Source organism: Nymphaea colorata, chromosome 5 (genome assembly GCF_008831285.2).
Source record: "Nymphaea colorata isolate Beijing-Zhang1983 chromosome 5, ASM883128v2, whole genome shotgun sequence".
In the NCBI taxonomy this organism is placed as follows: Eukaryota; Viridiplantae; Streptophyta; class Magnoliopsida; order Nymphaeales; family Nymphaeaceae; genus Nymphaea; species Nymphaea colorata.
In genome coordinates this window covers 257,595-272,550 of record NC_045142.1, presented here as the reverse complement: position 1 = coordinate 272,550, position 14,956 = coordinate 257,595, and the positions used below count along the sequence as shown (strand labels likewise).

The 14,956-nt window shown below is 36.9% G+C and overlaps 1 protein-coding gene across 1 annotated transcript; it reads right to left on the bottom strand.

Annotated features, from left to right (window-relative positions):
• Nucleotides 1-2,957: 2,957 nt before the first annotated feature.
• Nucleotides 2,958-14,148, bottom strand: LOC116254142 (UNC93-like protein 3). The gene is made up of 10 exons (XM_031629286.2): nt 13,806-14,148; nt 12,612-12,775; nt 10,931-10,994; nt 10,719-10,832; nt 10,467-10,511; nt 8,656-8,903; nt 8,430-8,520; nt 7,063-7,175; nt 6,817-6,940; nt 2,958-3,542 (listed from the first exon to the last, which is right to left on the bottom strand). Exons 1-10 carry the CDS (start codon nt 13,989-13,991, stop codon nt 3,363-3,365), a joined length of 1,329 nt encoding a protein of 442 aa, XP_031485146.1. The 5' UTR covers nt 13,992-14,148; the 3' UTR covers nt 2,958-3,362.
• Between the last annotated feature and the right edge of the window lie 808 nt (nt 14,149-14,956).

Here is a 14,956-nt window from a genome sequence, read left to right as displayed (position 1 = left end):
GGGTCTGATGCCAAAGTTTGTTTGGGTTTTCTTCTCCTTTCTTCCTCGTTCTGTCAACAATTGTCTAAGTTAGATTTTTTTTTTCCATCTTCTTCTTTTTTTAGCTTTATTTTTCCCCCATCTTCTTTTTTGTAATATGAAGGTCCTCTCCCTTATTTTTTCTCTATTTTTAAGCAGATTTTGTTTACTTATTCCTTTTTATATCGCATGTAGCTTTGTAGTAAAAGTGTTCTGATATTAAATACAGTTTTATGGCCAACAATGTTAACAAAGAGGCTGTCATTATGTCCAGGTTTTATATTTAGAAACTATTAGGTTAGTAATTTTAGGATTTTAGGTTTTAGAAATAAGAATTGGTGTGACAACCCAGCCCACTCTCATACGGAACTCAATATTACACGTACGGGGTGTGAATGCTGGTGTGAGTGCGAGTGCAATATCTATCAGAAAAACGGATGCAGGTGCCATGAGTATATATTTATAAGGCAGCTATGACACCCTTACATACCAGACTTGATGGAAATCATCCAAACCGTCAATTCCAAAGAGATCAAACAGTGAAGATTAAGTTGCCAATATAGAATCCAAGTTGTTTTTTAAAGAGACTGAAACACCCATAAAAAAGGACAAGAAGTTTCATTTATGGAAAACTATAACAACCTGATCCACTTCTGTGCTCGGGCTCCTGGTTCGGCGGATCCCAACCCGCCCCCTAGTAGTTTCGGCTCCAGCCCCAAAAAGGCTAGAAACCAGGACAATCATCTCATCAATGGCTCCTCTTTATAAGCCCTTGAAGATCTCTCACAATCTTCAATATGGGACTAAACTTTTGGAGTGTTACAGAAACTCATTTGTTCCTCTTTTTTTTCCACTCTCTCTTCCCTTGAAGGATATCTTAGACAGTTAAAAAAAACTTGACTTCTGTAATTGCAAATTAATCTCTACCATCTGATCTTCTTGAAATCAATGTCCCAAATGACTTCCATGAAAATCTAGTATACGAAGGTCTAGTAGTTACATGTTTTCCTATATATTGTCTACAAATAACAAAACTAACAATAAATTTTTTCACAAGTAATAAAAATAGTAAGTAACAATTCAAAAATATAAGTTTATCAATAAGTAACAATTCAAAAATATAATTTTATCAATAAGTAACAATTCAAAAATATAATTTTATCAATAATTCAGTGGGAAAGAAAGCAATTTGTTTGTTTCTACACCCAAGCCGAACCCGAGCAGCACCCTAAAGAGTCTGAGTTACTTAGGAGCACAAGCCCTAGTTTGACAATTCGCAACCTGCCCTCTAATAGCTTCGGTTCCTGCCACAAAAAGATTGAGAATCAAGATAACCGATTATTTAGTCAATCCTCTTACAAATCTTCAAAGATTTCCAAGATCTTCACTATGGTCTAAACGTTTTGATGGTGTTAAAATCCACCACCCTTATGGCACATATTTACGTGCACTGGACCCCAGGTTCGAGTATTGAACATGGCCTTAATACCAACTGTAAGTGTAACATCCTAGCCCACTCCTACATCAAGCTCAAGTTCTTAGTTTGGCATAATCTAAGCTGCCCTTTAGCAGCTTTACTTCATGGTTCTAAACATAGGAGGGACCAAAAAGACTAATCATTTAGTCAACCCCTTATAAACTGTCACATGGTTGTAGGGTGCGGTTGCAGGATGCGCAAGTTCAAATTCAAAATTTTATTAAATAAATGGGGGGGAGAGAGAAGAGAGAAAAAGGAAGAGGAAACAAATAGGAGAAGTTAAAAAAGAAACAAAAAATAGGAGAAAAAAAGGAGCAGGTGTGGTCAGTAGTAGCTGACTCAACTCGGGTGCATCACCATTTTTGGCGCACCCGTGTGACTTAGTCTATCAACCCATAAAGATTTCCAAAAATCTCAAATACAGGAATAAACTTCTCATGATGTGTTGTCAGTTGTCACAATTAGATATTTAAAAGTTGGTATCTAGGACACTAGATGATTTTTGCATCCTTTATAACATTGCAAAAAATGATCTTAAATTTTAAACTTCCCCTCTTTATGTTATATAATTGTTAAACTTCATCTATTCAACTTGTTGAGTTTAGTCTTTCAAACATTTAATGATGTACAATGCTATTAAAAGTTTTATCTTTTAGACCACTTAATGCACCTAGTCTTCCCCAAGCTTTAGGCTTGTCTCCTCACTAAGGTTGCGCCTAGCACTTTTAACACACACACACACACACACATATATATAAGAGAAAGAAAGAAGAAAGAAATTGAATGGTGTTCGCAAATTCTGGTGTGGTCTTGTATCCCTAGGCTAAATGACAATTATTTTCCTCGATTAAGTAGCGTAGATGGATTCTACATAGTTTTCTTGTTACCAATCATACTATAGTCATGTTTTTCTACATACTGAAGTGATGTGCTTCAAAGACTTTATTTGTCAAATAAACTGCATAAGTAGTGTAGGTAGATTCTACGTAGTTTTCTTGTTACCAATCATACTATAGTCACGTTTTTCTATGTACTGGAAGTGATGTGCTACAAAGACTTATTTGTCAAATAACCTATGTAAATCGCCCATCAGATCGTTTTGATCATTTGTTCAAATGGTTTAGAGCAGTGAACATGGGGAAACAAAAATCTAGGGGCATACCATGCATATATAATGATATATATGCATATATAGCAACTAACCTGGGACAACTCAAACAATTCTGTCTTTTCCTTTCATTAGATGCGCAAAGTAATTGTCCATGAAGAAAGAGATAGAGTTGTTTCAATTGTCAAACAGTAGTCTGTTATGATCTAATTTCCTTATATATATATAAATATAAACATATAGGTAAAAGGCTGCCACAATGGTTATCTCTAGAACATGCCATAATACTGGGACTGCATGCCTCAAGCGAACACATTTTCAAATGATAAGAAATCATGACAAACAAGAAACCTCTGATGAAATGTTTTTCACATTAAGGACAATTGCACAAGAGGGATGAATCCATGAGATACTGCGTTAGGCAACCAGTTAACAGTGAAATACATCATGAAAAGGTCATACAGTACAGCTGCAGTTCTCTCAAACAAAGAAAAGCATCAGGAAATTACACCAGGTAAAAGCAAGATTGTTATAGGTAAACAAATATAGTGGCCCAAGCACTTTTCCGGGGACAAATATTTTGTGTGATATGTAAGTCATAAACGTCACCTTGTGTTAGCATGGGTACTGGGTAGGAAAACAACTTCCTTGTCTACACCTTGAATTGTACCATCCCAATTGGACATTAGGAAAAAATAATAGCAATACATGACAATCTGAAGGTAGCCAAATGTGACAATCGGAGACATGCAATTAATGTCAGGTTCCAATAAAAGCTTTTTCTACCTTAAATGTGAGCACCGTAAGCCCACCTAGAGCAACACACATTGCTGCAGCTATCAAGGTCAACATAGCATGAAAAGAAATGTACGAGCTTAGAAAAAAAACAATTGCTGTAGAGGCACTCTGCCACACCTTTAATTGAGCAAAAGCTGCTTCCTGCACCATATTATATACATTAAGATGCTACCATTCCAGACCAGCCAGAATAAAGATTCATGGAGGAAATTACAAACAAGTTGTGAAGCAACAAGGAAACATGATACAAAGTCGACAAGCATAAAAACCAAAAAGAATACACGAGAACCTGAAAACTATAAAACATCAAAATGAGAGAAGATCATCAAATATGCCCAGTTTTAATTCTGTGAGATGAAGCAACACATCCAGTTAGAGGAAATAATTAAATGCACAAATTACTGCATATCAAAGTCACAGATAATGGAAATCTTTTGAAAGTATTGCAGAAAATAATGTGAGAAAACAACAAAAGAAAATCTTTAGATTTTGAACTCAATACGCTCAAAATCTTGCTAAAACCATATTTTTGTAATAAGACTGTATTGTTGTTTGGGTTTTATCATAAATTTGTTAAAAATACTTGTATCTTCTTATTTTGGTCAAAGTCTATTTTCGTCCTTTCTTTTATTGTAATATGTTATGACTGGTTTTACTGTTTTAACACTCATAAGTGAGGGCAGTTATGTACTTTAACTTATTTTCTGTAACTTTATTCAGGGTTACGTTCTTTGCTTTTAATCTTTGTCTCTTGTTCTCTTGAGTCAAGATTTGTACTCATTGTGGCTGCTGCTGCCATAATAGCAGATTTGAAGCTAATGCATATTTGCTTTGAACTTGCATTTTAGCTGGATTTCTGTTATGGGTCTGAAGTTCTAACAAAATTTAATTTCACAGCAACTCAATTAATGGGAGTTCACTAAATTAAATGAACTTGAGCTTTTGACACATGCAGAATATCAATAGGAGAACAACATAATAATAATGAGACTTTGCCCATGTAACACTATCTCCAGTGCAGACATGATACAAGACTGGACATGATGCATCAACCAGGAGAGAAAGAAAAGGACCAAAGCAAAGGCCTCTGATATACTCTTCTCATTTTGAAGGCAGCAATGGGCAGGAGGGGCAAAAAAAGGAAAATCACATGGTCCTATACCATAAAACTCAGTTAAAAGCTCAAAGCCAAGAAGCGTGGACTGCCATTAGCACTTTAGAGAAACATACACACATAAAATATCAAAATAACACGAGAAAAATTATCACAGGTAAGTTCCTCTTAGAAGACCAACAGTTATGAGGCACAAAAAATAGTACATGTTATCTGCACCAATTAATTCACATGTTACATGTAGTAATATCAGTGGAATTTTTTCTATAGTATGACAAAGCTTGCTAATACATTATTGAAAGAAGATAGAGAGCCTAGAGGGTGCATTTGCTTCTTCAAAGTAGTATAACCCACAACCTCAAGTTTGTAACCAGTTGAGCATTATATGGCCCTAAACAAACACTGCAATCTTAGTTTGAGAAACAGGTTTAACCATTACTTCGTCAGACGTAAATAAAATTAACCTATCTACTAACTCCACTTTCTTTTTTCAGGATTCTATAAAGGATCCAATCCCATGATTTATTTCAGGTTAAGGCTACTAGAGGATAGGTTTCCAAAATTTACTCCTGCCTGCACCAAGCTTTGGCTGTAACAGACACACCTAATGCTCAGGGAGTACCACGAGGCGATAAGAAACATGAACCCCATCTGGTTGGATGAAAATAATATCAAAATTTGGGCGTAAGGTCCTTTGCTAGGATAAACATCTAATCAGGAGTTTCAAACAAGGACAATCCACGGCAGCTCAAGCAAAGAATATCGATATGATGGTTAGATGAACCTCAAACATGACGTTAATAATTTTATCTGTCTACTTCCTTCCTATGACAGGGTGGCTGAGATCAATTTTGCCATGGACTTTTAGGGGTAGTTTGGCAGCAGGGACGCTTGGTAAATGTCCCATGAATGTGCCTCAAAGATTGGAGTAGGTTCATAGAACAATAGTTCTAGTGTCCAAGGAACTTGCCTCAATCTTTGAGGCAGATTTATGGGACACTCACAAAGTGTCTCTGCTGCCAAACGTCACCTTAGGTTCGGCTAGAGTGGAGTGTTATTCCATTAGAAAACTTTATCAAAGCCTACAAATGAAAGTGCAATATTTGAAAGTTTATTTCTCATCAGTCATCCCTTTCACGGTTAATTCTAAATTAATTGCACCATAATGTACCCTCACAAGACACTATCTGTTGTCTGTCTTATTTATATTTGTGGTGCCTACACTAATCTTATCATCCAACTACTCTTGTTGATTTCTGAAAAAGCTAAGACTTGGCTTCAAAATTTATGCTCCTTTGCTTGCTCCAAGTCCTAGCACCAGCCAAACTAATGCTTTAAACACGGGAAACTAACATCCCAGTCTCTAACCCACATTACAATAGCCAAATTATCACCTTCATAATTATAAAGCAGCAATTTTAGCATTTCCATACCATATTTAAAACCTATGTCAAGGAGAAATATGTGACAAACTATTTTACTTGGATAATTCTGCATCAACACAGATATGATCAAATGACAGAACAACATAACAAGAACAGCCGAGGCATAAAACTGGGCTAAAGCATAAGAATTTCAAAAAACATGGGCATCAACACATGACTTCCAGGTGGGAGGGGTTGTTCTTGGTCAGACAGCTATTTTCTGCTACTATGCTGTCTCGGTGCAGTTCCATTCCAGACCATACTCAGGAAATTGAACAGTTGGTTCAGGGTGGACCCTCTCTTTCTCAAAAACTACTAGCTATATGATCTGATAAGGGATATTTCTCGAAGTTAAATGCAATCACAACCAATCTGACTTGAGAAAAATTCTGGAGTTATTTTATCTGGAAAAACATTTATTCCCATTTGGCAAAAACCTTTTGCAGAACTGCATATCCTTGCACAGTTTTGTAACAATTTCAAATTAAAATGTTCCCATATATGAACAAGATCCATGGAAACCTAGGTCCCAAACTGATGGAAAATCCATCAGTCTTCATGGACGAAAATAACTGTGGTGTTTCCTCAACGTCCATATGACCAGTGACATATTCAAGCTGAAAATAGGCTACATGTCAACTGATAATATGGTCACCTTTTCCTCTTTTCAGTTGCATAGTAACCTTCCCATGACTAGGAAAGAAAGGAGCATCCAGCACAAGAAGACACACCTGGCAACTAACTCACACAAACACTCTTACACATGCACACGTTGTTATCACTGCAAATTACATATATGTGCAACTCATGCAAAACATCATGCAATTTCTTGATACCCGAGGGTCCTTCATATATAATATCAAGCTAAAATCAATACCATGTCATGTTTGAAGAGCATGCCAAGAAGCGCATTTATCTGGGTATTGTAAACTCCATCACCTATTCCCCATAAGGCTGCCATAAGCAATGGATACAAGGTTCTCGATGCTCCAGCTACTAGGCTGTTTCAAACAAAAATGATGCAAACACTCAACCAAGAAAAAAAAAATACATTGAACAAAAATCTATAGCAGAAGAACTTTCCAGAATTTGATTGTAAGAAATAATAAATTGTGGACAATACCTGTATTTAAATAGCATCCAGAAAAGCACGCAAATTTGAAAGAAAGACCCAAGAGAAATTATCACTGTAATGGAAATAAGACTTGAAGTAAGTCTGCCTGAGACCAGCGAACACTGAAAAATAAAACACCAGTATAAGCAGTCCAATCATTCACTCAAACTTCAAGATGATAAGCTTGAGTCACTAGTAAGGGCAACAAGTTAGACAGCAGATACCAAATAGATTCAACACGGGTTACAAAAGGGAATAGAGATTCTGTATACAATCGAAGAAGCCTCTAACAAACTGACCTTCTCCCACCTAATGTTTTTTCACCATCCTTCTTATGAAAGAAGCCTTCTATCATAAGAAAGAAGGCCTTTTACCTACAAAGGGTTATCAAATGATCATTCAGGATTGATAGACCTAAATAATAATTTTAAGATAGAAGTTGGCCTCCAAGTTACATAAAAACCATATTGCACCACATTCACACGAAAGCAATTTCTCATGTGGGCATCCATTTCATGGAGAAGTGACCTCCAACACTCAGAGCATCCAAAGGTACTCCTAAGTCCTAGGTAAGTGAGACTGGGACCTCCATGGAGAAATCACCTGCGGTCCTACGGTAAGTTTATTTTTTCTAGCTTTTATTTCTTAATTTTCTTTACAGATTTCCCTTCACTCCCAAAAGTTTGTTTTGTCTTTTAACTATTTACTAGAGGAGCAGCAAGCTTTACCTAGTTCTAGAATTTATACTTCAAGTTCTGTTTTTTTGTTTTTCAAGTTTTACTTCTATTTTATGCCTCCTACTTAATTTTTTTGTGTATTTCATCTTTACATAATTTTTTTATAGTTTTATATTTTAAAAAAAAATTGCCGAGATTTTCTCAAGATTTTTCTGAGAAAATAGCTTCGCGGAAAAGTATCTGAGAAAAAACCTCGCTGTCCGCTGAATATTTTCCCAAAAACGATATTTATGGTATACACATATAAGCTTACGTCCCCACACCAGAGTTTCTGAATTTGCAACCAGCCCACCCCACGTGATATATCCACAGAGCTGTTCTAGCCAGATTATTTGATTGGACAATCTAAGGCTAGGTGCTTAGCTACAAAAGCAAGCTAGTCCACGTCATTCGGTCGGCACAATCTAAGGTAGGCCACACCTTTGAGAACAGATCTAAATGTCAATCTGCACAAGTATATGTGAAACTATTTGCCAAGATGTCTGCTCCAGTCCAAATACATCTTAACAGAAATCAAATAGGAACTGCGTCCAGTGATCTAGTGCAAAAATTTATCAGCCAGAAAAATCTAAACCAGTTGACATTGTTGAGGTCCTAGACATACAAAAGGAACCAAAATTTCACTGCAAGTGTACTTACAATTGCATCGCATGCACCAAATAATGCCATTGCACCTCCAACGCCAGATATACCAAGTGCAGGAGTTACTATATATTTGGTGAATTCATCCCTAACATTACCAAATAAAAAAATAAAAAATGAAGATAATGCAGAATGAAGCTTTTATCATATTTGCAACACATCATGGTTAAATATCACAGCGACTCCCATAGAAAATTCCTATCAATTACAAAAGGACTCTTACCATATGAATGCTTGTTGCAGGCCTGAATATGCAAGAAGAGGAATAAGCAAAAGCATCCTTTGGTTAAGGAGGGGGGCTACAATTGAGTTCGCTATTCCTGAACAGGAGAAATGACAACGGGAATCATCTGAAACCTCCTCCTTTTTGGTATCCCGTTTATGCAGAAAACACATCAATATGGTTCCCAATGCCATGCTCCCAAGGAAAACCATAAACAACAAAGTTGTGCGACTAACATGTTCATCCTCCTACAATCATGCACAATGAGATTAATGTTGGAGGTCAACAAACAGCACAGGCCAGGGGCCCAGGAATGTAAAAACTCTAAAGAAGGTACCATCAAGAAAATATTGATCGAATATATGATATAAGTTACTAATCTTCTTTGGACGTACTGTCAAATACACTTGCAAATATAGTTGAGCAAACATGTTTATGTCATTTTCCAAGTTCACTAAATAATGTTCCAATTTGATTTTAAGGAGACTTACCACTTTGACATGCCCAACCTAAATCATTGACATCCCAAAGGATTCTGTCTGGAACACAGGACATCGTCCCAATAAGAGCAAGCAGCACATCATAGAGACTATCTACACCACAAACCATTAAGCTACGCCACCCCGGCCACCCAATGGAGATACAATCTTGACTAGTCAAAATATTATATCGAATCCATGAGATGCCAAGATTTTTTGAAAGGAATCATTAGAAATTCAAGAATGTGCTACTTTGCAGTTCTTTGACATCCAATGGACTCGGTAACGAACAAAGTTACCATCTCAGGTAGGTAACTGAGAAACAAAAATGAAACCTCACATACTGAAAAAATTTATATGGTGCAAAACTACATTGCATGTACACAGGGAAAGAGAGGGAGAGACCTATATATAAAACACTATGTACACCATAAATTCATAACTAAACAAATTTTAAAATCATACAGTGGTTTTCTACATCAATCATCAGCATCTGAAGCAGTTGGTAATATTTATAAAAGAGCTCTTCAGAATGACAATAAAATTCTTATGAATTATGATGGAGACACGGGATGAATGAAAATTGAAACCAGTGTCATTTTTCTTATAAATTCGTCAGGGGCAAAACAAATTGTGGTGAACTTGGTTGTGAATAACTATAAAAAATAGTACATCATGCATCATGCATCATGCATGTGTTCATATGCATGGATGTGTATCAAGTACTGATGCATTTATGCAAACTTCTAAACACTCTCTCAAGCAGCGCAGCAGTTCCTCAAATATTAAGGGCCAAACTTTCAGCTCTAGTTATAATGCACACAAATAAACATGGCATATTAAGAAAAAGAATGCAACTTTTTCTTTGAGGTTCTTTAGACGCAACACGTTATGTTTGCTAATAACACCAGAACTCAAAGCTCATTCTTACCCTTTTGCTAAACCAGGAGGACTTCAAATGCCAATTTTCTACTTGTATTAATTCTTCACACAAATAATGTTGTTCCTCTCGCCCTCCCCACTCAGATGTCATCAAGAGAGTTCTTTCATCCATTTGCCCACAAAAAAATTATAAAGTATAAACAGAAAGCACATACATTTTGTTTCATGTTACATCAAGATCAACATCCAAATTACATCGACATAACCTTTAGGAACTATATCAAAGACATGCTATTTTGGGCAATGACAACTGTCAAGTCTCAAAGCAAGCTTTTATTCAAGGTGATTGAACGTGATCTCTCAGAATAAACACAGAATACCTCTTCAAATGACAGATTGTTCAACAGTGAAATCTGTGAAGCATAAAAAAGTATGAATGTGGTCACTAACCGTTTTATTTTTCAATAGTATGAATGAGAGCAGATTACCTACAACCTGCAATTAGCCAGCAGAAAAGTCAGTATAATGCATGTCTGATCAAGCAAGCTAATAATAAATATTTGCATTTACAGACCAGAACATTCTTGACAAACAAACATGTGATCTAGCCAATTATCCAAAAGGCATTCCCAGGAATGAAAGTTATAGCCAGTGACTGTATTGTAATTCAAAACGAACGCATGGAACACCTCAGAAATGCACCTGTGTGCTTGCAAACATTGCCCAAAATTCCCCATTGAAGTGCCCAATAACAGTTCCTTCATGTAAATGGGAATCATTTGCATGGCTACGAGCAGCAGATGTAAGATATGTTCCCTGAAGTCAAAGCAATGAAACATAAGGGATTTCACATTAGCTTATCATGGAGAATGTCAAAAGGACGGAACCTAACATTCCACCAAGCATGAGATTACCTGCCCAACCCAAATAATGGAAGCAGAAAAGCCAAGGTAGACTGAAGCAGGAAACATTGTGTACCTATAAATTGCAAATAAGCTGTTAACGACACTCAAAATTTTCTCAAGAAAATGTGCTCACATGAACATCCCTCAGGAAGAAACTAACCTGCTAAACATACAAAGGAGACACCGTTGGCATCCTTCCTAAAGGATGAATTATCCCCTTGTATGTTGTACAGGTGTGCTATCATAAGTTCTTAACCATAGTCCCATATTATGTGCTAAACAGTTGCTTATAAACCAAATTTGACTGTTTATTCCGCTCCACAGCATTTCAGTAAACCTAAACCAATAATTTTTAAAGACTTTTTGAAATTGACGCTAAATGATAAAAATCTTCTAAGACATTATATTACCTAAAATTTGTCAACAATAACGATTTCAAATCACAAACATACTCTAGTTCATACGACTCATGAAAATGGCCTTGTCCAAAGGATGACACGTGCACACACATATGATGCAGTGAAGCTTATGTATGTCATGGAGATGATTTTAAGTGAATCAGGTTGGGTCAATATCAAGTCCAAATGTCAAAAAAAATTCTGGCTCTTTTCTTTAGAGCAGAAAAGAAAACCAGTTCATACATTGAAATCTTTTTGAACACCCCCACCCCGTTCTCCCTCTCTCCCTCCCCCTCTGTATGTATTAGTAAATCCTTTTGGTTATCATCCTAATTACTCAAAGTAATATTTTCTATGTAGTAAGCAATCATACACAAACACATGTACTTGGGACCTCATTTCTTAATTCTCTCGATATTCAGCTTTTGAAGAGAAAAACAATATCTTATTGGTAGACGAGAAGAAAGAACTTGAGAATTAGAGCTGAAACAGTGGCGTAGCCACATGGTGACTGGTGTGGGCAGTTGCCCACACCAGTCTCTTAAAAGTTCTTTATTTTTAAATGGGAATCTTAAATGTTTATCCTTATATATATAAGTGCCCCACCAGATTTGAGTATTTTTAAACAAGTGCCCCTCCAGCGAATTTTTCTGGCTCCACCACTGGGCTGAAACCAGTGTCAGTCTATTCCAATTGAACTAGAAGTAACCCAATGCTTTCACTGTATATGAAAGATTTACAATATCTTGACGGACAAAAATGTCCTTCAGTATAAACAATAATACATATTGCCCTTTATACAGAGCACAAGTACAAAGCAAAGATGCTGATACTTTGGACCTAGGATGAATCTATGACCCACTTCACGATAAGATATTTTATTAGCCTCTTGCAAGTTGTGCGCAGGGATAAACTATGGATAACTTGTCCTTCAAAAGCCAAAATCTGTTCTCTGTCATCAGCCTTTTTGTCAATAGAGTTTCCACCTGCTTTTAAGTTAGAATGAAGTGAGGCCCAATCTCCTTATCTTCCGCCATTTTCCTAACGAAATGCCTCACTAAATTTATGATTTTTTTACGTTACATTACAGACCCAACTTTGGACAGGACACTTATGCAGGCTACCACATTAATTACACATCTCTCATTTATTCACAAACTTCATTTGGTTGGTTTCTGGAAATTGTCGTACGACATATGGACCGCTTTCGTGGATACTTGCATAGACATGCATGAACATTCAAGCAGTGTTGTAGTACGCATATGATACAAAGAAAAAGCAAGTGGACATACCATTTTGGAATCAAATTTGAAGCAATAAATATCAAATAACCAGTTGTTCCCAAAAGTAATGCATTCTTGGAACCAATTTTCTTCACTATAGGAGATGCCACCAACGAAAAGAGCGTTAATGAAAGATACAAAATTCCCATGGACGTTGTGCCCAGATCATTCTCCTGAATCAAATTTCAAATCCAAAAAGCAATAAGACAGAAAAGATTGCAAGGAAATGTTCAATAGTTATCAACTGAAATTTCCAAATATTCCATTAGAAGAGGTCCAAGATAAAAAGAGAGTAAACAAAGAAAGCATAGCAAGCCAAGTTCGGTTAAAAATGTTACACATAAACTGATGTATATTCACTGTCCCGGATATGGACAACACTTGACAAAACCAAGATAGACACAGAGGGTTGCTGAAATAAGACCCAGTCACGTGTGTTCGATGCGATTTGTATTTTCTTTCTTCGACTTGGACTTAATTTTCAATCACCTGCCCGAAAATGCACCAGCTGAATGAAGTTGCCCCATATAGCGGACTACAGTCAGCCCATATCCTGGACTGTCGCTGGCTGGAAAAACCGCCCAACTGCATTTTCGTTTTCCCCACACGGGCTTTTAAATCAGCTTGTTTTTGCTGGTAATAAAGAAATAGATGCTCGTTGCTCCTCCTAGGCACTTTTGAGGTTTCCTTTTACTAGTAGTTGTTTACAACCCACCCCCACACCCCCCAAAAAAAAAACCCACCAACCACAAAACCCATACCAATACGGGAAAACCCCATGAAATAAGGTTACGGCATTCAAGCCAGTGTTATAGAGGGCGTACGCTTCATTGGAACTTGTGAGCACACCTGCCTACTTATGAACATGTAAACTGGAAATCACGAACGCATTCAAGATACATAAAAGCTAAATAAAATAACTAACTAAAGGAGCAATAATCTAGACATCCACCGACTTATTGTGGCTTTTCCTTTTTCGGTTTTTCCCAAGCGTATGATTCATATGCAGCAAATATCGAACATGAAGGAAAAAATTGGAAGAAATCGAAACCCAACCCATTAAAATGAGTTAAACACAAACAAGCGAAAGAGGGCTTTCCACCCAATTCTTCCAATTCAAACAGTCCACTAGCACAAGGAACTAAGATTGATGGCCAAAAACCAACGAACACGGAAGAACAGCGTCTACACGTAAAAACTTACAGAATTCACCGAGCTCTCCAGGTTCTGAGCAGCCGAATAAGCCAGGAAGATGAGCAGGAACGCAACGCACAGCAAGTGAACGTCTCGTGCGTGGTTTTCCCGCGACCCCGTGGCAGCTGCACCCGTCGAACTCTCGTCGACTGTGAGGAGGGAGTCCCCCTCTTCTCCACCACCTACAGACGCCATTGCCGCGAAGATCCCTACCGCTATAGAGAGAGAGAGACGTACAGAGCCCTAATTTCTAGGAAAACAGTCGATCGCAGAGGAAGAAGAATTGCCGGGAGACGACGCAAAGGAATTCGAGTCATCGTCGCCTCGCGTGCTGGCAGTCTGGGAGTAACGATCAATATCTTAGACGTTGACGCAAATAGACCGGGTCGAACCAGAAATCGGAAAATCCGAATCTTAAAAACAGAGCTAGAAGCAGAGATCGCAAAACCCAATCCGAAGCGGACACGAAGGTGCGGAAGTGGGTTGTGATATTGGTTTCATCATAGATTAGATCCAACTGAAATTAAAACCACCCAAGCAAAAATTCGCGGGAAAACATTACAAAATTCGGTGTTCACTATTCAGTGCAAACCATTTGCCTGTAATTTCAAAACATAGCCATACTTTGTAAAAGCCTATTTTCATTCACAAAAGTTTGAAATGGAATTTTATTAACTTGGTACACTAATAGCGTTAGCTGTAAGTTTATGCTTTTATTGTTTTAGTTAGCATCTTTTTATTTTTCAGGTCAGCAATATTTTTCCAAAACGTGTAGCTTTTATCTAAAACTTTGCAAGAGATTACTTTTTATAATTACTCAGAAGTACGAACTCCTTTGGGAAAAAAGAAAGTTTCGTTTTAGTATTAGTGAGGTTAGAAAAAAGGGAACTTATGAGCCAGGAGGTGTTTGGAGGCTGGAATTTTTAAAAAGTCTGAAATTAAAATTTTCATTTTTTATGGAATTGGAATTCTGTTATCAAACAAGGAACTTTGATTCTAGAATTGTGATTCTACGATATTTTAGGGCTCATGTCATGATGGTTTTAATTCTTTAATTCTTGTTTTGTCAAACACATCATTTTAATTTTGAAATCAAAATTTCAGACTACCAAACATAAAGGGAAACTGCAAGTGAATTTTTCATTCCACTTCTAATTTGT

Coding starts and splice junctions, on each gene's coding strand:
- LOC116254142 (XM_031629286.2), bottom strand. CDS start 13,991: ATGGCGTCTGTAGGTGGTGGAGAAGAGGGGGACTCCCTCCTCACAGTC. Junction 7,176..8,429: donor TTGGTGCATGCGATGCAATT/GTAAGTACACTT, acceptor TTTATTTTTCAG/TGTTCGCTGGTCTCAGGCAG. Junction 6,941..7,062: donor TGGATGCTATTTAAATACAG/GTATTGTCCACA, acceptor TGTTTGAAACAG/CCTAGTAGCTGGAGCATCGA.